This window comes from Pholcus phalangioides, unplaced genomic scaffold (genome assembly GCF_987345545.1).
Source record: "Pholcus phalangioides strain wild (caught in Gottingen) unplaced genomic scaffold, Ppha-v1.0 ptg000015l_1, whole genome shotgun sequence".
Taxonomy (NCBI): domain Eukaryota; kingdom Metazoa; phylum Arthropoda; class Arachnida; order Araneae; family Pholcidae; genus Pholcus; species Pholcus phalangioides.
In genome coordinates this window covers 31,881,830-31,904,612 of record NW_028301608.1, presented here as the reverse complement: position 1 = coordinate 31,904,612, position 22,783 = coordinate 31,881,830, and the positions used below count along the sequence as shown (strand labels likewise).

The 22,783-nt window shown below is 37.6% G+C and overlaps 1 protein-coding gene across 2 annotated transcripts in view; it reads left to right on the top strand.

Moving 5' to 3' along the window:
- The first annotated feature begins 4 nt into the window (after nt 1–4).
- Nucleotides 5–22,783, top strand: part of LOC149075818 (uncharacterized) — a 30,274-nt gene continuing 7,495 nt past the window's right edge. Inside the window, exons 1-3 of one of the 2 annotated variants that reach the window (XM_089243329.1) lie at nt 5–442; nt 10,573–12,875; nt 16,797–16,889. In XM_089243329.1, coding sequence (XP_089099455.1) covers nt 412–442; nt 10,573–12,875; nt 16,797–16,889 — 2,427 coding nt within the window. In that variant the 5' untranslated portion in view covers nt 5–411. The remainder of the gene's footprint in view (nt 443–10,572; nt 12,876–16,796; nt 16,890–22,783) is intronic. The other variant, XM_089243330.1, reaches the window with a different exon arrangement.

Sequence of the window (22,783 nt, the reverse complement as noted above, 5' to 3'; positions counted from 1 at the left end):
GTAGAATGGTGCATCTACAACGCCGATGTATACACACTGTTGCTGGTGTGCAATACGACACCTTCGCTGGTAGTCAGTCTACGGGTCGAGAGAGAGAGAGAGCGAGCGCTGCTGTGGTGCTTAACTTAACCTCCTCCTCTTCTCATTCCGATATTTCACGTTCAAAAGCCCCCTTTCTCTCTGGGTAAGAGAACTCGACCCACACCATCCAGAAGTGCTCCAGAACTTCCGAGAAGCCAAGTCACTTTCAAGGATATTTCATTATTATTGCAACTTGAGAAAGTCTAAGGAGATTCCGTATGGTGATATTTCGATGGTGATCGAAACGTGATTTATATTTGTGGTATAGTCTGTGGTGAGGTTCTTCAACACGTGATCACTCTCGGTAAGGTTCCGGTAGAAAAATCAGCGATGTTCTTCATATTTCTCCAGTGTGTATTAGGTAAGCGTGATGTGTTATATTATATATATATTTCGAGCGCTGTCTCAATATAGGGGGCTCTCGAATCGAATAGGGGTCCTCAAATTACTGAAGACTCAGAGCCGCAACTAGGATTTTTGCCGCTCAGGGCAAACATGGTTCGGTTGTCTGGGGTAAACATTATTTTGCCAGCCCCTACAACTTTAAAATTCGATAACCTTATAACGGTGTTCTTTGTTCCCACCTGAAATTGCCACCCCCATCTAAATTTTTTCCGCCTGGGGCAGTTGACCCCCCGCCCCCAGTTGCGTCCCTGGCAGCTTTGAAAGAGTGTGCGACAGGTGCGGTCGCACCGGGCCCTACACTTTCGGTAATAATAATATCTTTCATAAATTCTGAATTTTCGTGTGAAAAAAAAATTAACTCGATTTTTCATCTGAAATATAGAAAAAAATAATTCTGTTTCTTTCTAAATTCTGCATTTTCATCAATTCTGGATTTTATTTCTTTCAGAAATTCAGTATTTTCATCTTAAAAAATATAGGCTGTATATATAAAAATAAAATTTTTTGAACTCTCTCTCTCTCTCTGCATTTTCATCCACAAAAAAGGAATTCTGTGGAATTGTTTCTTCTCTAAATTATGAAATTTTCATAAATTCTGAACTTTTGTGAATTCTGAAATTATTATTTTTTCATTTATTCTGTATTCACATCCTTTCTTTAGAAGTATTTCATTTATTCTGAATTTTCACGGGTGCTAGGGGGAATTATCACTGCCAATTATTTTTCTTATTTTAAATGCATGGATTTTGAATTTTCATTACTTTACAGAGTTTCTTTCATTAAGTCGTAATTCTATTTGGCCTTAAAATTACTTTTTTACTTTTTTTTGGGGGAATTTTCTTCAATTCGAATTTTTAGCAATTTTTATTGTTAATTTAAAAAAATTCTATTGTGTCTATATTCTATATATATATATATATATACTTTTTTGTGAGTAGATATTTTTCAGTATTCCTATATATTTTGTAATAATGTATGAATTTTTTTGAATGCCCATTCCCCTCCCACAGAATACAGTCAAACCTCGTTAATGAGTCACTCTTGGGAGAGCAAAAATATGATTTGATATGCGGAGTGACTCATTAAACGGAGTAGGCCATAGCTGTGCCATTTCCTGCCTGTAGATAATAGGGACTTCCAAAAAGTGATCCGGTAAGCGGAGTGACTTGTTAACCGGGTGACGCACTAACGAGGTTTGACTGTATATAAAATCGGGGCTAAGGGGTTCGAAATTATCAGGACGCATATGGCACTGCTATTATTTTTTCACCGGGGCGGTGCATCTGGTAAGGGCGGCCCTGTGAAGACTTTTATGTATAATTTCTGTATGCGTACCTGTGTGTTTTTCAGCATTTTTGTATATCCTAAGTGTACGCTTGATGTCTTGGGAATCAGAGTCGCCCTTAGGGATGTGCGGTAGCATCGGGCCCGCACTCATGGTACATTATTGGAGGCCAATTCTCAGATAATTTCTTTCATTAATTCTGAATTTCATCAGTTTTGAAATTTTTTTTTCTTGTTAATTCTGAATTTTCATCAATTCTGGGATTATAAATTTCATTAATGCTGGAATTATTTATCTCTCTCGTCAATTCTTGAATTATATCTTTCATTAATTCTGAATTTTCATTAATTTTGAAATTCTTTTTTCCTGTTAATTCTGAATTTTCATCAATTTTGAATTTTTTTTTCCCCCCGTTAATTCTGAATTTTCTTCAATTCTGAAATTCTTTTTTCCACGTTAATTTTGAATTTTCATCAATTCTGAAATTCTTTTTTCCACGTTAATTTTAAATTTTCATTGGAACTGGAATTATTTCTTTCAATTACTTTTTAATACATCAATTCTAAAATTTTCATTACTTTCATGAAAATGTTTCTTCTCATTAGTATAAAATTACCTTCACTGCTGAGTTTTCGTCAATTTTTGTATTAATTTACATTCAGTTGTGTGTTAAAAATTTTTTTGTAAGGATGTTTCTCAGTATTTCTTATGTATTCTGGAAATAACGGATACTGATCCCCCTCTCCACAAAACGTGTAAAATTGGAGCAAAGAGGGTAAGAATGTACAGAAGAAACGCGTGGAGAACTCTGACACAAAAATATACGCACGCAGTTACATAAAAAACTAAATGAAAGTTTTGGAATTATAAAGAACGTGATAATATATGTTGGATTTTTTTTTAATATATGTATAAAATAATTTCTGAATTTTAACGGAAAAGGAATAATTTAAAAAGTAATAAAATATCCGAATCTCAGTGAAGGAAATGATTTTAGAATTAGTGGCAATTCAAAATTAATTGCCCCCCCCCCATCGATGCTGACGTAATACTTGAATGGCCCCTGTCAATACCTTCTGCTCCAGAAGGTATTGCCCCTGTGAGAGAAAAAAACTGTTTCAGGCTCAGTAGTGGAAACAATTTCAGAATTAGTAAAAAAGAAGGACTAATTTTAAAATTAGAGTAAAAGAAGTAATTTTAGCATTAATGTAAAAAAATTTGGGAATTGCTTAAAGAAATAACTTCAGAATTGGTGTAAAATAAATTTCAGAAACGCTGTATAAAAAATTTTTCAGTATTGATGTAAAAAAAAACTAATATAAAAAAAATATCAAAATCTATGTAAAAAACTTAAGGAATTAGTGAGAGAAATAATTTCAGAATTTATGCAAACAATTTTTAAATTTGGTGAAAGAAGTCATTTAACAATTTATAAAAGAAATAGTTCAAGAATTGATGTTGTTACATTGTTCTCTGGACAAGAAAAACATTAATACTGGAATTTAATTTTCCAGGGGTATTGAAATAAACTTTCAGAAGTGGTGAAAAAAATAATTTCGGAGGAATCAGTTGAAGAATAAATTTTATCATTTATGAAGGAAAAAACTATTTCAGAATTATAGTAAAAGAAATAATTTAAGAATTGGTAAAAAAAAAGAAATAATTTCAAAATTATATATAATGTGGAATTGGTGAAAGATAATTTCAGAAATAATTAGGGGAAAACAGTTACTAACATTTGAAATCAGTAGAAGTTTTAATTAAAAGAAATTGATTGTCTGTGTGTGAAGCAACACGTCAAGATATTTTCTTTCTAAATTTTTTCTCTTTTAGGAGAGGGCACGGGGCCTCTCTGCCCCCTCCTGTGTACGCCAAACTCGTTGATATTATTATTAAACCATGTGTATTATATTACTTTGTACACGTTATATAATAAGTATATTTAAATTGTCATCAAAGATCTACTGTTGATTATTAATTATATGGCAATTAATTAGTTTCACTCATTCATAATCATATAAAAAATTACACATTTTTTTTTTTTTTGCATGCGAAATTTTCACTCAATTCCATAGTTAGAGGGGAACTACTCTATTATACCTTTACCGTAATCGGGGGGTTACTTTGCACCAATCCTGAAAAAAAGATTCATTGTTTCCCAGCGGCCAAACAGTTTTGATTTTGCCCGACAGGAGACATTATCTGTCAACTCACGTATATTTGAGTTGGTGATGCATCCCGCTATTTGCGATTATCGTTTGGTAAATATGTCTGTGCTAGTTGATTTCAATTGGAACTTTTGTCAAGAAAAAGGTTGCATTTTCTGTCGAAAAAAAGACGTAATTAGAAAGTAAATGCTGCTTATTTGTATGTAGGAACTAATCGTCTTTTAAATCATACCTGAAATTTCCAATTTAGTGATTATTTGTCATTATGTTCGATAGTATTTGATGGTAATGTTCTGAGCAAAACTGGGGCTACTTTACAACACCTAAAACGTTATGTAAAACATAAAGCAGACATACTTAACCACGGGATAGATTTGACCCTCGGAGTCATCTGATGCTGTCCGTGACCTCAAACTTAATTTTGTAAAACTGAACCAAGACTAAGAGACACATTTACACATCACTTATGTGACCCAAGCATATTTACAGGAGTGACTCGCGGCTCAGTTTCGGATCATTAAAGTGGCCCGTAGCACATTTACAGATTGGTTAAGTGACCATTTAAAAAATCACGTGAGTAACCCACGGCACAGTTCCAAATTACTCAAGTGACCCGATACATATTCACAGAGCACTTAAGCTGCCCGCGGTGCAGGTCCACATCACTAGTTACCTGCGGTGATGTTCTAGATCACTTAAGCGGCCACGGCACATTTCCTGATCACAAGTGATCTGTGGAGCCCTCGACACGTTTTAAAACCAATGAAGTGGCCTCCCCACGCTCTCCTAAAGGTTAAGCTCCGTTGATTTAAATGACCTGGAAATGTAAATGGTGTAAAGTGATCTTAAAGTAGTTTTTTTACATCATCTTATGCTTTTAATTCAGCTCAGTACAAATCTTACTACGTTCAAAAGGAATATTGCTTGTCTCTTGTTGTTTGATAAAATAATAGTAGATAAATAATACAGGAGAGTCAATTGCCCTGTCTCTCCTAAGGCAAACAAAAAATTCATTGTTTCCAAGTGTTGTACTATTTACTGAGATATTTGAATTCAAAAATCGGGGAGAAAACATGGGGGGGGGGAAATAGCAGCATAAACGAAGAAAAGAAGCGTTGTCCGTTAGTTTATGCTGTCCTTTCCCCAATTTTTTTCAGGTTTTTGCATTCAAATATCACAGCGAATATTGCACTTAGAAACGTGGAACTTTTTTGTTGGTCTTAGGAGAGACAGGGCAACAACTTTAAGCATGGAAGTTAAGCTATTCTCACACATGAGCGACCTATAAATTTTACTTAACGGCTTTGTCACATGTCAATTACATTGCATACCCAAGAATTCTTGAGGGAGGGCTAAGCCTTCTTACGAAGTTTTTTTTTTTTTGTGGGGGGGGGGGGGGTTGGTTGCTTAAACACCCTAAATCCTCAGATTCTGGTGTCCAACATGGTGTAGGTAAAATGAACTTTTACCGATATACGGACATACACAATCTGCATTGGAATAATCGAATTCATGACAAAAATGAAAACAATTCTCAAAGAATGACAAACTGAACATTTTTACGAAAATACGAGAAGAGCCAGAAAATATTTTGCAGGAACGGAGAGAATACTCGTGCTCTATAGAACGGGACGTAGGTCTGCATGTGAAAATTCGTAGACTGGCACGGCTTGGAAAGAAGTTGCCCAACCCTCGGTTAAGAGCTAAGGGGCCAAAAAGTGTTCGGTTAGTTACAAATACAGTCGAATCCCGTTGTAACAAACTCCAAGAGACCGGAGAAATGCCTTCGTTATAAAGGAATTCCAGGTTTTTGGGTTGTGCCTATGTAAACTAATCTGGGAGGATTAGAAAAGTCTTCGTTTAAACGAGATTTTCCCTATAACGGGATTCGACTATACTTCGTGGGTTTAAATTTGTGGTCTCCTGAATAATGAGTTTTGGACGAATGGCCCACTCTTGCAGGGCTGTCTATAATTTTCCAGAGTAGTGGTTTTTCTATCTGTGGTCCGTTGGATCATTTTCATTTACTGTTATTGCATAAATGACACATTTTGCGTTGGCAAATTGTAATTTTTGGATTTTATGGGAGGGGACTTGAAATCAACTTTCCAACGTTACAAGGGGTCCGCGGAGCATTGGCCTTCACTATGGGGAGGAGGGGGGGGGGGGTACATGACTTCAAAAATGTAGGGAAACACTGCCCCAGAGTAAATATGTAAATTGCTTGAAGGTACTTCTGGCAGAGTAGAAGGCCCCAGAATATCACTTCGCCCGGGAAGAGGACCGTGATGCTGTTAAGACGGCCCTGCTCACGTAGGGAATCTGGCAGAGGCTATAGGCCACGCGGTGCAATGCCACAGGGCCTCGAGATTGACTAATTAGATGTAGAAAGATTGACATCGGATCTTAATCTACTTAGGGGAAGGGGTCCCCTCACAGCTCAAGATACGGCACGTCGACATTCGGTCACACGCCATAATTGATTAATTGAATAAGGTGAACATGCGTTCAGGTCTGCCCACTTGCACACAAACCTGAATCCTACTCCGTAGGGAAGACTGCAATGACATTGACAATCCAAACATTCAAAACTGACTCTCAATACAAATTTTTTAATTGCAACATTTCAGAAATATTATAGTTTCTCTATCCAGTGTGTACAGTTGCTATGAGAAAAGCACGTGGCCATTTTTTTTATTTCTGAACGCAGCAATATGAACTGCAGGTCACTATCTTAACCGTGCTTTCTGTAAGCCAGTAACACTATATTCCATTGCACTGGACGATTTATACGACCTGGAGGTTGGGAGGGTGGCAAAACAACACTTTTAGTTACTCGTGTGTCTTCTAGGAGGTGCAGAATACTTTTTTGGTATCGAATTTCTGTGGGTGTGCACGCATACCACAGGGAGAGACTTACTTCCTCTATATAAAAGCTTCTTGCCGTCGTATATTGTAGCTGCTGGAATTTTCGGGGAGAGGAGGAGTTCATAGAGCAGTGTTTCTTAATCTTTTTTTTTTTTTTGCCCATGACCCCCTTTGGTCCACATTTACTTTTCCTGACTACCCTGTTTTGTCCAGTATCCCTTCCTCCACCCTCATGTAGGAGCAGAGTGGGATTAATAGTTTTTCCATTTTCCTGTTCTGGTCTACTTTTTTTAACCACCTATTTCCCAAAATTTTCCGTCCTGGGCTATAGTCCGTTTAACGACGCTTTCCCCCTATAAATATGCCTCTGCATGAGCGAGAGCCCCCCCCCCCCCCTTTCCACATATTGAACCGATTTTTTGAGTAAATTTGGCTAAATAACTAATTAAACTAATTTTTAACGATGAGAAATGATTTTTAAAATAAAATAAGTAAAAAAAAACAGTAATAATATTTAGTAATATATTTCCAGGCATGTGTAATATTGATACGGGTACGTGTTATTTTAAAAGTCACATGCCCGACAGAGCAGGTAAATTTTTGGGGATTTGTCCAGCCCTGGCCCCAGCCATGTCGGGCAATAGACTTGGCTAGGTTTGTTCTGTTCCATGAGGATACTAAATGAGTAAGCGATAAAAAATAAAAAGAGGAATGTTTATCGCGCTAAGTTTATTATTGTTATTATTGAAAGCAGTGCTCGGTTTCTGTGTATCTTTCTTATCCCATGGAAAACCAGATGGCCCTGCAACAGCATATCGACACAGTGAACTACCCGCATACCGAACCGATATTTACTTGCAAACACCGAATGTCCCATTCACTGAAGTGGCTTCTTCTTTCTGGTTTGATGATGATTCTATCTCTTCTATATACACCCCTCCCCCTTTTGGGACGGAACTCCCTTTTCAGACAACTGTTCTTTATCAATCGTTTAGGTACAATTTCTCGCCTCTCTTGAAAACTTCCCGAAAACTCTCCCAAACATCGCCCCCCAAATTCCCAAAGTAGAAATAAAAAAAAAGCCAAACAAACACTTCAGTAGATGTCACCCCCCCCCCCTAATATTATGCCCAAAAGCGTGGCGGCTGTTGGAAGAGAAATGCATAAGCTGCCGCTTCGATTGTAGAATAGTAATAAAAATAATAATTTTCGAAAAATATATTGAATATGCGTGAACACCTCGTTCTCCTGTGTTTAAAACTTTTTTTTTTTTGAAATTGGGTTTATAACTGATTTTATCGGTTAGTGAATCCATGTTAAGAATCTACAAAAGTTTTTTCGCTGGAAATTTAAAAAAAAAAAAAAGATTATAGCATTTTGTTTCTTGCGTTGTTTGTGGGTAAATTGCTCGTACAAATCAAATATTAAGCTTATCTCGCATACGTATAACCAAACATGACTTGACTCAAAATAAGGTGGTAGAAAAAAATTTAACGATAACCGAAAAATATTACCATAGTATCTTGAAAATCTGTGGATGTAAATAAGGTAAGTAAAAGTAATATGCCCATGCTGAGCTTCAGTGATTTTTGCTGAGGCCAGCCTGTGTGATAAATTCTGAAAAACAGATATGTAATGTTAAAAAATACTTTGAAACGTTGTTAAAAGAAAAAAAATAATGATCAAAATGGTATCTTCTCATCGGAAGTTTTTAAGGTTTTTTTTAAAGAGTCTACCTCTTGGTCATATTCCCAACAGGTGAAGGTAATGTGGCCAATGAAGCCCTCAATTTATATATCTCAACAAATTAACAAGCATTTTCACGAGAACTTATTGATTTAAAAAAGTTATTCAACTAAGTAAATTTTTAATTGAAAATCAAATACAAAAATAAACACGCTTATACTTCGTCCAGAAAATAAATTTCTTAAGGTTTCAATTGAATTATATATAAAATAATGAATCAAAAAAATTGTAAATTTTTTAAGGGAATTAAGAATCACACACATTTCGGACAGATAATTCTTTCCTCCTTCTTAGTGAATATAAATGGGTCTACCTGGTAACACGAAATTTCTGACAAAAAAATTTGATACTCGCACATGCGCAGTGAATGCAGCATACCTGGCCTAAAACCTGCCCGGTCAAATATTTTAAAGAAACCTACATGACAGACAGAATTATTACAGATTGAAATTACAATGAATGCAGTTAAACTGGGATTTTAAAAACTGCATGTCACTATTAACAAACTAAAGTTGTAGAATAATGCAATAATTGTGTGTTTATTTGGTTTTTTTTTTCACCCCTCTTTGTGATGTAAGCGCCACCCTGCCATTCAAAATAAATAAATATACGTATAAAATAACCTGAGAAGAAATACAAATGTATCATAAGAAAATCTGTATACTGGAGGTAAAGAGCACCATGTCTATTTTTTTTTTCACAATTGGGATAACGCTATTTATTTGCTGTAAGCCTATTTTCAATGCACTACACATAGGTATAAAACACCAAGTCCCATTTCAATAAATTACAGAATGAATATCAAAACATTAGGGCAAACCGGATATTCGGCAAAAGGGCTGAATGCTGAATAGTAGCAGAATATTCGTCCCATCTCTAATCGACAGACCCTTTTAAGCTGTTCTACAGCTGTACTGAGTAGCCATTTTATTATGACCACCTGACAGTGTTAAGAAAATTAGCTATGGCATCGCACTGTTCTGTATAATTTCAGGCATGTAAACATTACTTGCCCGAAACAACACTTGAACTCGCACTTTCCGTTGCAGATTTGGTTACGAATGTTTCTAAGGGACCAGCAAAAAATTAAAAAAGGAAAAAATTGTTTTTGATCAACCCTGTACCCCGTAAGAAATATGCAAATTATTCATAACTTTCACAATATATTTTACTTCCTTTTGTGCAATACTTGGGTGCATTTTCGTAAAAATAGCATGCATATTCACAAAAAGTCGCAGAAAATTTGAGACCGTATATGAGACACATTGTGAAGAAGTTAAATGTAACAATTTAGTATATATATTCGATATGAGCATTTTAAGCAAATTATTTTTAATTACGCATGCGCAGGAAATATCAATTTTATTTCTTATGTAGAACAACTTATTTGATCATTTTTGTCGTACCATGGTTATTTTCTGTACACGAGAGCTAATCCGAAAGGCAGCCTTTTTTTCCTTATTTCTATACTCATCGAGAGTTTGGTGCTCTAACCCCTCGTTGTGGGATTCCCTTCGGTAGCAATCTTTTTCTGTGGTCGTATCGCCGTTTCTGGAGTCAGCCGCCCCTGAGTCAGGAAGGTTTCTGACAAGGACGGGCTGGGTATCGAACTCGCGACACCTCTAAACATCCTTTGGTACTTTAGGCGAGTAGCTTATCGACCTGGGTTACCGCTCCCTAGTGCAACTTATATAAAAATTTCAAATGAATGTCGCGAAAATGCAGAAAGATGTCGACAATACAGTGAGCTGTAATTTAAGTTACTTGCTAAAAGTAGCTGAATGATAAGGGATTTTCCACAAATTGATATTTCAATTATTTTCTGTCATCTGATTTTTTCAATTTTTTTATTTTGACATCATACAATGTGATATGTTCGAGCATTACTCTTATATGGCATCAGACACGAGTTTCTCACGTTTCTATGTGTACAAAATAATTAGTTATGCATACAATTTTTTACCTATATGAATCCTTCGATATAATATTTCTTTCTGCCCCCCCCCCTTTTCATTTTAGTTTGCTCCGCTCTGACCCTGAGCACCAATAGCGCCTATCCGTGGAACCTTTTCGCTACTGGAGACATTGCACAAACTGCGAAGAGTAGCGAGTCGCCAACGAGTACTGTCCGACCTCGATTCCATGAAATCAATCTGAACTTTGATGATCCTATTGGAGTGACCGAGACGGGCACCAGTACGCATGCAACTAAGAATACGGTCGGTGACGTCGGCATCTCGACAACGACGGCGTGGGATTACGAGGAACAAACAAGTGATTACACCGGGCCGACTGTTAACATTCTCTTTGAGAAAGTCGACGAATACAAAAAATATATGAAGGACGAAGAGAGGGGCAGCGGCACATCGGCACCTCTGTCATCGGCAACTGCAACGACGCCCTTACAGTCGGACCGCGGTTCTCACACCTATCCGAACTTCTTCCTAACGAGTCCGTGGCCCGCCTCTCTGTCTCAAGGAATAGGACATCCGAACGGCGAAACCGATGTGACAACAACGTCGAAATCGAGTTTTTTCATTGATGTCGATGACACAGAAGGAACGACCACCCCAAGCTCGCCTGAACAAGATGCATCACCGATGACCGTGATCGATTCTGTCGAATCACAAACTGTCGTCGACATCAAATCCCCGTACCAGACCCATGTCGCCTTGGTCCAACCAGAACCACAATTCTTCAGAGAATACGTTACCATGAGTCCCAAGGAGTTGAGCATTTTTAATACTACAAACCCAGATGACTGGGAAAACGCCACCGGACCACCGCCGCCACACACAGGCGTAGTAAGTAACGCCACTGACATCGGTATCGTCATGGATTTAGAAGATAAATTTGAGTTCAACAGTAACACTACTTTGAACCGTTCTGTCCTCGTCCCTGCTGTTGATGGAGGAGAACAACGAATGAGGTCTAACGAGAGTGAATTCGAGTCCGTCATCTCAGACAAAATTATCCAGGTCGAGGCTTCGCATATCGTGACCCCTCCGAGTCACTTTCATTCCTGGCACACAACCGAGCCGACTCAACAGTCGGAATATCGTGATTCTTTGACGACAGAAAGCGACGTATATTCACGACTGCCTCCGACGTACAACGCTGCGCACGCGATTCCGACTCATATGACCGTTTCGGACGGCCTGACGTTCGAACCGACGCACGCTTCTACAGAAAACGACCACGGACCCTTGGTCTCAGTCCAATATTTTCACGGCCCGAAACAATATCAACGAAATACCACGAACGCACCGAGCAGCTCTGAAACCACGCCCGAAACTCTATACCCTCCTACAACAAATTCGAACACATACTTCTACGAATCACCAGAGGCTACCACGGAACCTTATGTGGATTCACCTTCGTCTACCGTCAAGTTTATCTCAAAGGTGGAGGATTTCAGGTACGATAACAGCTTCTCGCAATCGACCGCGTTATTCATCAACGAAGTCTCGACGTCTGTGATTGAAACTGTGATGTCAACGGAACCTTTTAGGCATGAATCTGGAACCACAACACCTCTTGCTTCGTCAACAACGGTAGAGGTGGAGTCTTCCTCTAGTGATTTCGATCTTCATCACCAATCCCGCCACGAAGACGTTACCCGACGAGAAACGAGCACATTATCCGTAGGTGATGACGACTCGCTTCGAATGCCAGAAAGACGGTGGACTCAGTCGACCCGTGGTACATCAAATGGAATCTCTGAAGAACATGATAACGAAGCATCCACTTCCCCTACTCCGCAATATTCGGAAAGCACAATCGAAGGGAAGACCGAATCATCCAAGATATTCACTCCCCAAGAAGATAAGCCCACAGTTACGGATTTATATCATGATACAACATTCCACGTAACAGAACCTAGTGATGAAGTGACTGTCACTGCAAGTCCATCTCATACTCATTCACACCACTGGACGACAGCCCAAGAAATAAAATCTAATGATGGCATCACAGAGCCAATGGAAGCCCAAAGCGAGTCTTTAAAATATGATGTAAGAGCCTCTACGACTCAGATTCACTTGGAGAATATTACAAGACTACCCGTATCGAGGGTCATCACGCCAACGTCAACCGTCAAGGAGGAAGTAAAGGTCCCGAATTCAACAGAATCAACTTCTACATCTGGTCACCTGCGAACTTCTATCTTTAGTGAAGAAAAGGAAGTGGAGAGCACAACTTCCATTCAGCCTCAAGAATCTACCCTTCCTGATACCACCAAGCAGTTGGAGCCATTCACGGAGATCTTCGACGAGTTACCGAGTGAAACCAGAGGAGGTGCATCGTTAGATCCTATTCCGAAAGTATGTAACGGACTTCAATTAAAATTTTATAGAATTTTTTCTAACGCTAACAGTAAATTACGTTAGTTATTATCAATTAAGTCATGCTCGTCAAAAGTTTAGTACAGTAGAACCTCTCGATAACGGACTCATGGGGGGGGGGCAAAACTTTTATCCGCTAACGGGGAGTGTCCGCTATTGGAGAGGTATGATATACAATATGTTGTTGTAGATACAACAACCTCGTATACAAACTACCCGTACATGGTACGTGCAGTATACATATTTTGCAACAAAAATTAAGTTAAGCAATAAGTGTGAAGAATAAATAAACGTTCATAACAACATTATCAGTTAGTTATGTTGGCTTTCTCCACACGTACCAACATGTGCAAACAAAACTAACATTACCATTCGGAATCACCGCCTTGGACCATAGTTCCTGGTTCAGTTAATCGAGTAATTGATTACCGGATACTCATATTTACCAATATGAACTTGGGCTTATACATAATCACCGTTGAATATGATAAATTCTTGATTTATGAACAAAAATTAATAAATTAGAGTTTGAAAAAAATTAGTTCGTCTAATTTTACTGTCCGCTAACGGGGAGTGACCGTTAAGGTAGGTTCTACTGCATAAGATAGACTAATTTGTAATGTTGATTACAAAGACCTACAGCAAAGTTTGAACCTTTTTGAACCCCTCAAGAAAGAACCTTTTTCTAGTCGTGAGCGCTGCCTGTACCCATCATCAAAAGAACACTCTTACTGCAAGTTTGACATGCGAATGCATGAAATCAGGATGATTTCAATCTTTGAATGCAATTTGTCGAGCAATGGGTTGAAGATGCCTGACATACAGCAAGGTTCTTAAACATTTTTCGAGTCGTAAGGACGGTTTGAGAGCAGCACTGACATGGAAACAAAAAATTCAAGATTTCCGAAAAGTTAGGGAAAACGTAAAATTCGTTTTTTGCAAAAGTCAGTGAAATATGCAGATATTTGACAAGAATATTTGTGGAAAAAAAATATGTGAAGCGTTTCTGATTCAAGATTTTGAATTGTATTTCTTTCTTCAGGAATTTTTGAGTGTTTGTGTGGGAAACTATCATGTGCAGGTATTGCTGGGAATATAGCATAATATGAATTCTTGAATGGAACTTGAACGACCCTGGGCTATAGCCAACACCTACTAGAAAATGTTATATACAATCCAGCCGCTTATTGTGATCACATCAGGACTCGGGGTTTCTGATAACAATAGCCAAATGATAACTAAATCAGAAAAAGTCCTGTTTGTAAGTACGATGACCATACATCACGTTTGGTCAAATGGCACAAACGACTATTGGGAAAACGCGACAACTGTTTTTCTTTCCTTAATAGTTGGTTGTAAAATGTTCAATCGTTCCATTTTCCCAAAAGAAACGGGATTTCTTTTTCCTTTCAGCTGAAAAATAATACATTTTTTTTTATTCAGCCATTGCGAGAGACGTTAGAATGAAACTATCTCCTGTTATAATCATGACTTAATTTTTTTTAAATATACAATACGCTTCATAGTAGCCTTCCTTGAGAAAGCCTCTGGAAAAAAGAAATTTGAATCTAGTTAACTGAAAGAAACTGATCAAGAACTGAAGGAAAGGGAGTTTTTCCTCATAACAGTTGAATGGTGTCACTATCCCGGATGCAACTAGAGTCACCGATTTGGGAATTCTCATTGACGAGCGACTTAAGTTTTCTGAACATTGTTCAGCGGTTGTCAAAAAATCGAATAGAATGCTTGGTCTCATTTTCAAAAAGGTCTCTTCGCGTTCTCCTAAAGTCATTCTTCCTCTTTTTCGAGGCTTAGTTCGTCCTGGACTGGAGTATGCTGTAAGGTTTTGGAGACCATACCTACAGAGGGACATAGACTTGGTTGAAGGGGTGCAGAGAAGAGCTACGCGTGTCCTTATTGGCACACAGGGCTTGAGTTATGAAGAAAGACTTCATTTTTTGAATATGTTTACATTGGATGAACGCAGGTGTCGAGGAGATATGATCGAAGTGTTCAAAATTTTCAATGGGATGGATAGGATGGACCATGAACTTTTAGTACACCGCCAATCGACTGCTTTTACAAGGGGACACCAGTATCGATTGGTGAGGGACAATGCAAGGTTATGGTGTCGCAGGGAATTTTTCTCCAATAGGGTTGTTAATAAATGGAATAGCTTACCCCCGGAGGTAGTAAATTGTAACACAATTGACACGTTTAAAAAGAAATACGATAAACATGTTGGGGTAAATCGAGAAGCTATCCATTCTTAGAATAAGACAACCATAAGTATTCTTTATGGGCATTGTATAATATTTTTTCATGTGTATATAGTGTTTGTAATTTGTGTTAATTGCATTTTTAATTGGGTTGCTGTATTTTTGAAACATATGACAACCATATTTTTATGGGCATCTTTTTATCAGCCACCTCGTTGGGCATTTTGCCTGTTGTGGCGTTGTATTTGTATTTGTATTTGTATTTGTATAACATTTGCCTTCCTTTTAGGAAGACCATTGTAAAAGCAACTCTACACGTACATAGATCACAATGAATAAACGGACCGATTGTGGAGTACGTAAATGTTTGTCAACAAGAGAGAGAGGAAAGGGCACCTAGCCTCCTACACAAACTTGCAGCTTAATAACGATAACTTACAGGGAAAAAATAAGTTTGGTTAAACCTTAGCTTCAAAATGCGCAAAAGCTAAAGTTTTGACGAAAAAAATGATAACATTATCATTTTAAGTCCCGATAAGTATAAATGAATTTTTCCACCATGGACCTTTCTTTAGAAAAGTCAAAACAATACCCGAATGATAACATAATCCATGATTTGAATAAGCGGCGTCGACTGTAATAGGTGTTGCTGTAGCTCGCTTAGCCTCCCCTGTAAATACGCCTCTAAAAATAAATGCCCTACCCTCGATGACAGTAATGATAAAAAATGAGTGTACACAACTTATAAAAGTTTTCTTGTTAAAGAAGTGACACCCGTAAAATTGGTGGTCTTAATATCAACTACGGAAAACGTTGCCAACCACTGATCTAGTTATTCGTTTTTTTTTCTTTTACTATTGCCCAACACCAACACAAAGTACAGTATTCGATGTTGATGCATTTAATCACCGGTCACGCCGTTTCCTGCTTTGTGTTTATATTTGATGTTGAAGTTGCACCTGGTACCATCTCTGGGTGACTCAGGCACGTACGTCATTACAGGCTTGGAATGTCTAGCAAAAACAACCGCAGTATCTTCTGTGGCAACTACGGGTTTGTCATCAAGCTCGTATAGCTGTCTGAGCACTCTCCAGATGCTTCTATGAATGTGCGTCTGGTATTCCTTTTTTTTTTCATTCGGGGGGGGGGGGGGTTCAACATTAAAACACCAGCGTAGAGGGAAAGGAATAAATTTTCATCATGATTGACTTGTCGAATGACGTAACACGGACTGCTGTTTTTATATTTTTCAACGTGCCTATGGAGATTTCTATGCAAGTGATACACACGCACTGGACATGACTGTAACAGAAACATCATCACATAATTTAAGCAAAAACATGAAGCTTGCGTCAAAACAGAAATTTTGCAGAAAAAAAAAATCTCTTACGATTCTCTCGTGCCTGTGAATTTAAATTGACACGTAAATTAATTCCCCCTCCTACTGAAAAAATGAATTTTACTTACCAAAACACATTGCATATTTTTGTTCTCATACGAACTCATCGTCATATAATGCTGAAATTTTGTGTTTCCCCACGTATTCCAAAGTGCGGCATGTTTTCGGCACGTGACATTGTGTATACAAAACAATTTCATGTTTGTGTTGAATCCGTTTTTTTCCTCATGCAATACGGTTTTGAATTTTTTTTTCTATACTTATTTTTTTTTTAATTTTCAGCATAGTTATGTTCTGATAAGAGAGGAAGATATTAGAGATGATTCCCGTTGTGGTGTCGTTACAGCTGTCCTGGTCCGACTGAAGAAAAGATTTGTACGTAATCATTGCTCGTAACAACGGTTTGCATTATTAGTAAAAAAAAATACTATGTGCACAGGACATATAAAAATAGTCATACCCTGAGTTTTAGAATATCCCCATGAAAATGTCTTCGGGTCTGGGAATCGAAGGGCTTGCAGTAAGAACGGGTTTAAACTCCATTTTTGACACTTCTGGGAAATTAAAAAAACCTCTGAGGAATTATCCTTTTAGTGCCCCAGTGCTACGATGCTGTTACTTTATAGTAGTTTCATCTATTGAAAAACAAAGGAACCAACTGCTAAAGTTACTTTCGGTACGATGGAAAGTTTTTCAAAACAAGAAAATGAACCAAGACCGCCAACAACGGAACCCTCTTGCTGCAAGCGCCTTCAATTCTGACCTTATAATTTTTTCTTATTTTTACACTTTAAAAGTTACTAAAGAATTAGGTAATATATAGGGGCATTAGTTAATATAAACACATTCCAACATATACCAGTTCGGTAGAAGTTCCGCAGAGGAATATGGACGAGGTGCATGTCTGGTTTAGTAGTATCCCCTTCCCCTCAAGTCAAAAACCAAGCCTGGAACAGTACGAATATAGTCTACTGTAATATATTTAGTTCATTTTGGTAAACAAAATTGAGGAGCAGACATGCCTTTAACACGATACAGTAAAACCCCTCTTAACTATGACAGGGGTCAGCACGGATCATGGCCTCAAAATTAGTGAAAATAGTGACCAAAATGTTTGAAAAAGTGACCAAATAGTGACCAAAATGTTTAAAAGTGACCAAATAGTAACAGAAATATTTTTAGAGAGAGAGACCAAATGGACAATGAATTTTTATTACCAAATTGAATGAATTGAAATTGAATTTAGTTTTACCTTTTCATTTCAATAGAACTCATTGAAATTGCTTTTTTTACATAATAGATAGAAATAATTAAATCAAACTCAAACGCATTCTGCTAACCAGAAAAGTTTTGAATAACTTATCAAATTTATCAACAACTATGTGTGAGAGAATAACTACATTACATCCTTTTTAAGTAACAGCAGCAATGCCTTCCCCCATGTTGCTTTCCACAACCCATCTTAAAATCAATTTAAGCAGGAAAAACTTCAAAGCGGGAAAAATTTTTCCCATTCAAAGAAGGGAGAAAAATGAAATAACACAAAATTTGATGAGAGAATTTGTCCCATCTACATTCCAGTGGATTTTTCATTCATGTTATGCTATGAATGGCAGTATACAAAATGTACTCAAACTTTTTTTAACTAGTACAAATTTGATTTACATACCTAGGTTTGTATAATATGTTCCAACAAATTTTAAGAAATTTACTTAATGATTAAAAACCATAAAATTAAATTTTTAACATTTTAAATTATTAAATTAAAAAATTACTTAAATTACTGAATTATAAATTATTTAAATTATTAAATTGAATAAAATATTTAAATTATTAAATTGAATAAAATATTTAAATTATTAAATTGAATAAAATATTTAAATTATTAAATTGAATAAAATATTTAAATTATTAAATTGAATAAAATATTTAAATTATTAAATTGAATAAAGTATTCAAATTATTAAATTAACTAAATTATTTTAATTATTATATGTTGAGGGAGGGGCAATCCACCCTCCCCCCAGCGTCAATGGCAGAGCCTACTGATGTATACATATATATGATGTATATCAATTGTCATCGTGCCACACCGTTAAGACCTTAAAGTATCAGGCGGGGGCACCAAAATAATACTGTCCTTGGTTGAGGGAAAAAATAAACCAGTTTTGAAATTTGTAAAAATATATATTTTTCCTTTTTTTAAACACAACATACACCCCTGCAAAAAAAAAAACCACATTTACTCCTTTACCCAGAAACACAGGGGTGGGAAGTGACAAAGTCCATTTCGGAGCAGCTTTGAAGCAGCAAAATTCAGGATTCTGAGCAGTTTTGGAGCAGCAAATTCAGGATTTGGAACAGCAAAATATAGGATTTGGAGCACATATTTATAAATTGGAGCAGGGAAATTAACAAGAATATTTTCGTTAACCCTCACCCCCTTTTCAAAATAGAATAACTGCAGTGTCTTTTGTTAACAAAAATCTTTTCATCAGCTTGTTTTTTGTTTTTGGTATTTCAGGCTTTTGACACCTTGTTTGAAAGAGAGGCTGTCATAAATTTTTTCACACCAGTCTATTTAAGATGATTTTTGCTTACTGAGGGCACTATTTGCTGTCTTGAACAGCAGCACTTCAAATGAGCAAAAAATTTCCTATAAGTTTTTTATACTCGGAAAGAAATTGTTGCAAAATGGGGAGAATTTCGGAAGAATCAACACGACGTTTGGCGATTAAGTACGCATTATTTGGCGAGATTAGCGATCTGACACTCGTTATTCGGCAAAGTCTCTAAATTAACATTCGTAATTCGGCGAAAACACACTTTTTACTTCCGGAATGGAAATTTTTTTCACGAAACATCTGGATTTGACGATCGACTACAGTAATTTCTGCTGCTTCCAGTGGCGACTTTTTTTTAAACGGCAACTGACTCGCATTTGCACTTTAAAGCGCTTTTTTTTTTTTTTTGAAGCCGAGCACAACTCAGGTCTATCGCCATGGGCAATTTACTACCTAGTGAGTTGTGCCGGAAGTGTAAGTATGTGTACCTAACAGTCTGAGTGCGTATTTAGTGTTATGTATGATTTTTTTTAGTGCTGCCATCTATATCTCAGAAGTGAAGTGAGTGTAGTGTAATGACTGAATATTTATACTGTTTGTAGGACTGTCGCTCTCTGTGGCGAGACTTTTTAACGGGGAGATCGGCTCGCATTTGCGCCTTGAAGTTGGGAACCACAGAAAACCAACTTCAGCCGACCACCACTGTGGTGACGATGGGGCTCGAACCCGGGTCCCCGCGATGCGAGTCCGTCATTATGACCACTCGACCACCACAGCGGCGCACTTTGAAGCTGAAAGACCATTGCAAACTATCTTCAGTTGCACAATCACGGATATTATCAGGGTTTCACGATGGAAAAGCCGATAGTTTAAATAAGGCGTACAGTGGAATATATATAAAACACGCTCTTAGAAAGAATCGTTTCACGGTAAGCAGGAACAAAAAATTTTTGGCGTCCTTTAAGAAATTCTGGACATACGAAGCAAAATTAGCTATTTGGCGCAGAAAAATACGAAAACACTATTGGAGCAGGATGGCGCAAGATGTTAATTTTGGCGCGGTGTTCCTACCCCTGGAAACAGTATAATTTTGGCCTCTCCCCCCCCCCCCCCCGTAATTTTTAACAGAAAAAAAGACTCAGCGGCCTTCCCCGGTAAATTTCCCATGAACCTTGTAAGCACCAACGTGGCGACTTTTTTTCAAGCCAAGGAATCGCCGTTTTGCGGTAGTCAATTCAAGATGGCTGACAAAGGGCACATAAAAAATTACAAAAAAATATATAATTTATAACATGAATTAACCTAATATGCGAAAATCGATAGAAATATATCGGGAAATACGGAAAATTAGGATGAAATGAACAGAAAAATCCAATCAACAACATACGGGGTTTATAAATGCGGTTGATACAGAGTTTATGGATGCTGCTGTCAGGGCTACCTATTTTAGCGCGAAAACAAGTCGCCACGTTAGCGCTGACTCCTCCCGTAACTTTCAACGAACAAAAATAGTGAATTCGCCCCCATCCGGGACACCCGATTTACCATGGCCGTAATACAATTGTTTTTTATGGAGGGGAAACGTAATTTTACTGCCCCTTGACTGTGAAATTCGATAATTTTGCAAAGGAATTTTTATTGCCTTTTCTTAAATATACCATTCCATCAAAAACGCCGTCCAAGGCATTGCCCCCCCCCCCCCACGCTTTTGGATCTGATCACGGTATGTAGCAATCCGGGTCGCAAGTACGAACGAAAATTTACTATCGCTCGGGGCCGGTATCCACTCTTTTTAACAGAAAATGAGTAAACTCGGCACCTTTCCTCGTTCAACACCCGTGGAACCAGACCCCCGCCCTCTCCTATTGCGGTCATAACAGACTCGAGACAAACGTTTTAATAACTTCCGAGGTCTAAACATAAGATTTTTTTACACATCAAGAATGGCGCGCAAGATGTCGATATTTGTTGGGGGGGGGGGGCAGAGCGTACCGACTGAGCTGAAGAAAAACAATGATCAGAAGTTCATTTTGAACTCTTTTTCCATAAAAGTTGCAAAAACAAAAAACAAGATCATTTTCGTTCATCAAAAATACGGCCGGCAATCAAAAGGGAGAAACAAATCGAATCCCGACATACATCCATGCGGAAAAAACAGACATCTCACCTATAGAGAAAAAACCAGTCTATATATCCGTGCTCCCGTGAGGGTACGCCACCGCCGATTTGCATACAGCGTCGGAACAACCGGTTCCCGCACGTGCATGGAGAGAAAAAAAAAGGAAAACAATCCAACAATATTAAGTCAACAATCAGTATCGTGAAGATGCTCTAAATTAAGTTATGGCCCGGGCATAAAAAAAATTAATATTAAGCCCTTTAAATTAGGAAAAAAATGTGAAGTAGGGGCCAGAGGCGCGCTCGGTGTGCCCATCGATAAATCCGCCTCTATAGTTACGGCTCGCATGCACGTTAACTGAGTTTTTTATCAGCCTGATGACAAATTTTCATCTGATTTGGAAACCCTTGTGTTAAACTAAACGTTGAATTGCAGGATTCTGTGATCTTTTCATAAATAGTTCTCCTTTCGATCAAATTTGGGGGTACGGTTTCTTGCTGAGATTTAAATCCAGTTAGAAAAATAGTACGAATTTTATTTGTCGATAGATCGCGATTTTCAATCGGATGATTTTTTTTTTATTGTAAGTAAATTCAAAATACATGCGAGCTTCTTTAACCTTGGCCAGCTACAAGAGTATTCTCCAAAGCGTATTAATACGCTTAATACGTATTAATAATACGCGTCTTTAATACGCGCTTTGGTATTCTCCCGCTGCGCGTAAGTTAGTTTCTGCACGGGCTCTCTAATCGTCATTTCAAATAACATTTAAAAAAATTAACAAAAGTAACGATAGAACAAACAACAAATGTAACTTTCTCGATGCTCCAAGAAAGGAATTCGGCCCTTAGGACTATAATTTTTTAAAACAAATAAAATACAGGATCGATTTTAAAATAAGATGAAAATGAAAGAACGAGTGAGCACGCGTGGGGAAATAAGAAAGAATGGTAGTATAGGGGGGAAAAAATTCTTTGTTGTAAGTACGCCTTTTATGCTAGTTTTTTTTCCGACCGGCTTTTCCATAAAATGACGATTCTTTAGGCCCCTTTCACACGGAGCGGATGCGGATGCGGAAGCGGGTCCGCATACCCTTTCACACGAGCACTGAAGATGCGGGTGTTTCGCCCGCATCTTTAGGTTGAAATTCGTGCATAAAAACTATTTTTTCGCAATTTTTGTAACTGTTTTTCTCCTTCACCCCTGATTCAGTGCCCATATGCAGCCTAGAGGTATTCTTTGGTGGTTTAGTCTAGAGCCACATAGAATATGGGAATAAATATGTCTTAATTCCGATCCTCACAAGTAGTCGATGGGAGAAAATGTCTTCAAATATTTTCAAAGCATTTTGAAAAAAAAATCCGTCTTTCCGGAAAAATATGAAAGAAAAATTCCAAAAACATCCAATGTTCGAAAAATCCAATCCAAAAACATCCGAAACTAATATGTTCCTAAAAAAAAAATTCAGGAGATATCAAAGAATTTGCAAGTAGAAAAAAAGGGGAGGGGTGGGGACGTTCAAAATGTCTGTGCTTAGAAATATTCACATCACAATTCTGTCTTAGGCCGGGATTACAGTATAAAAG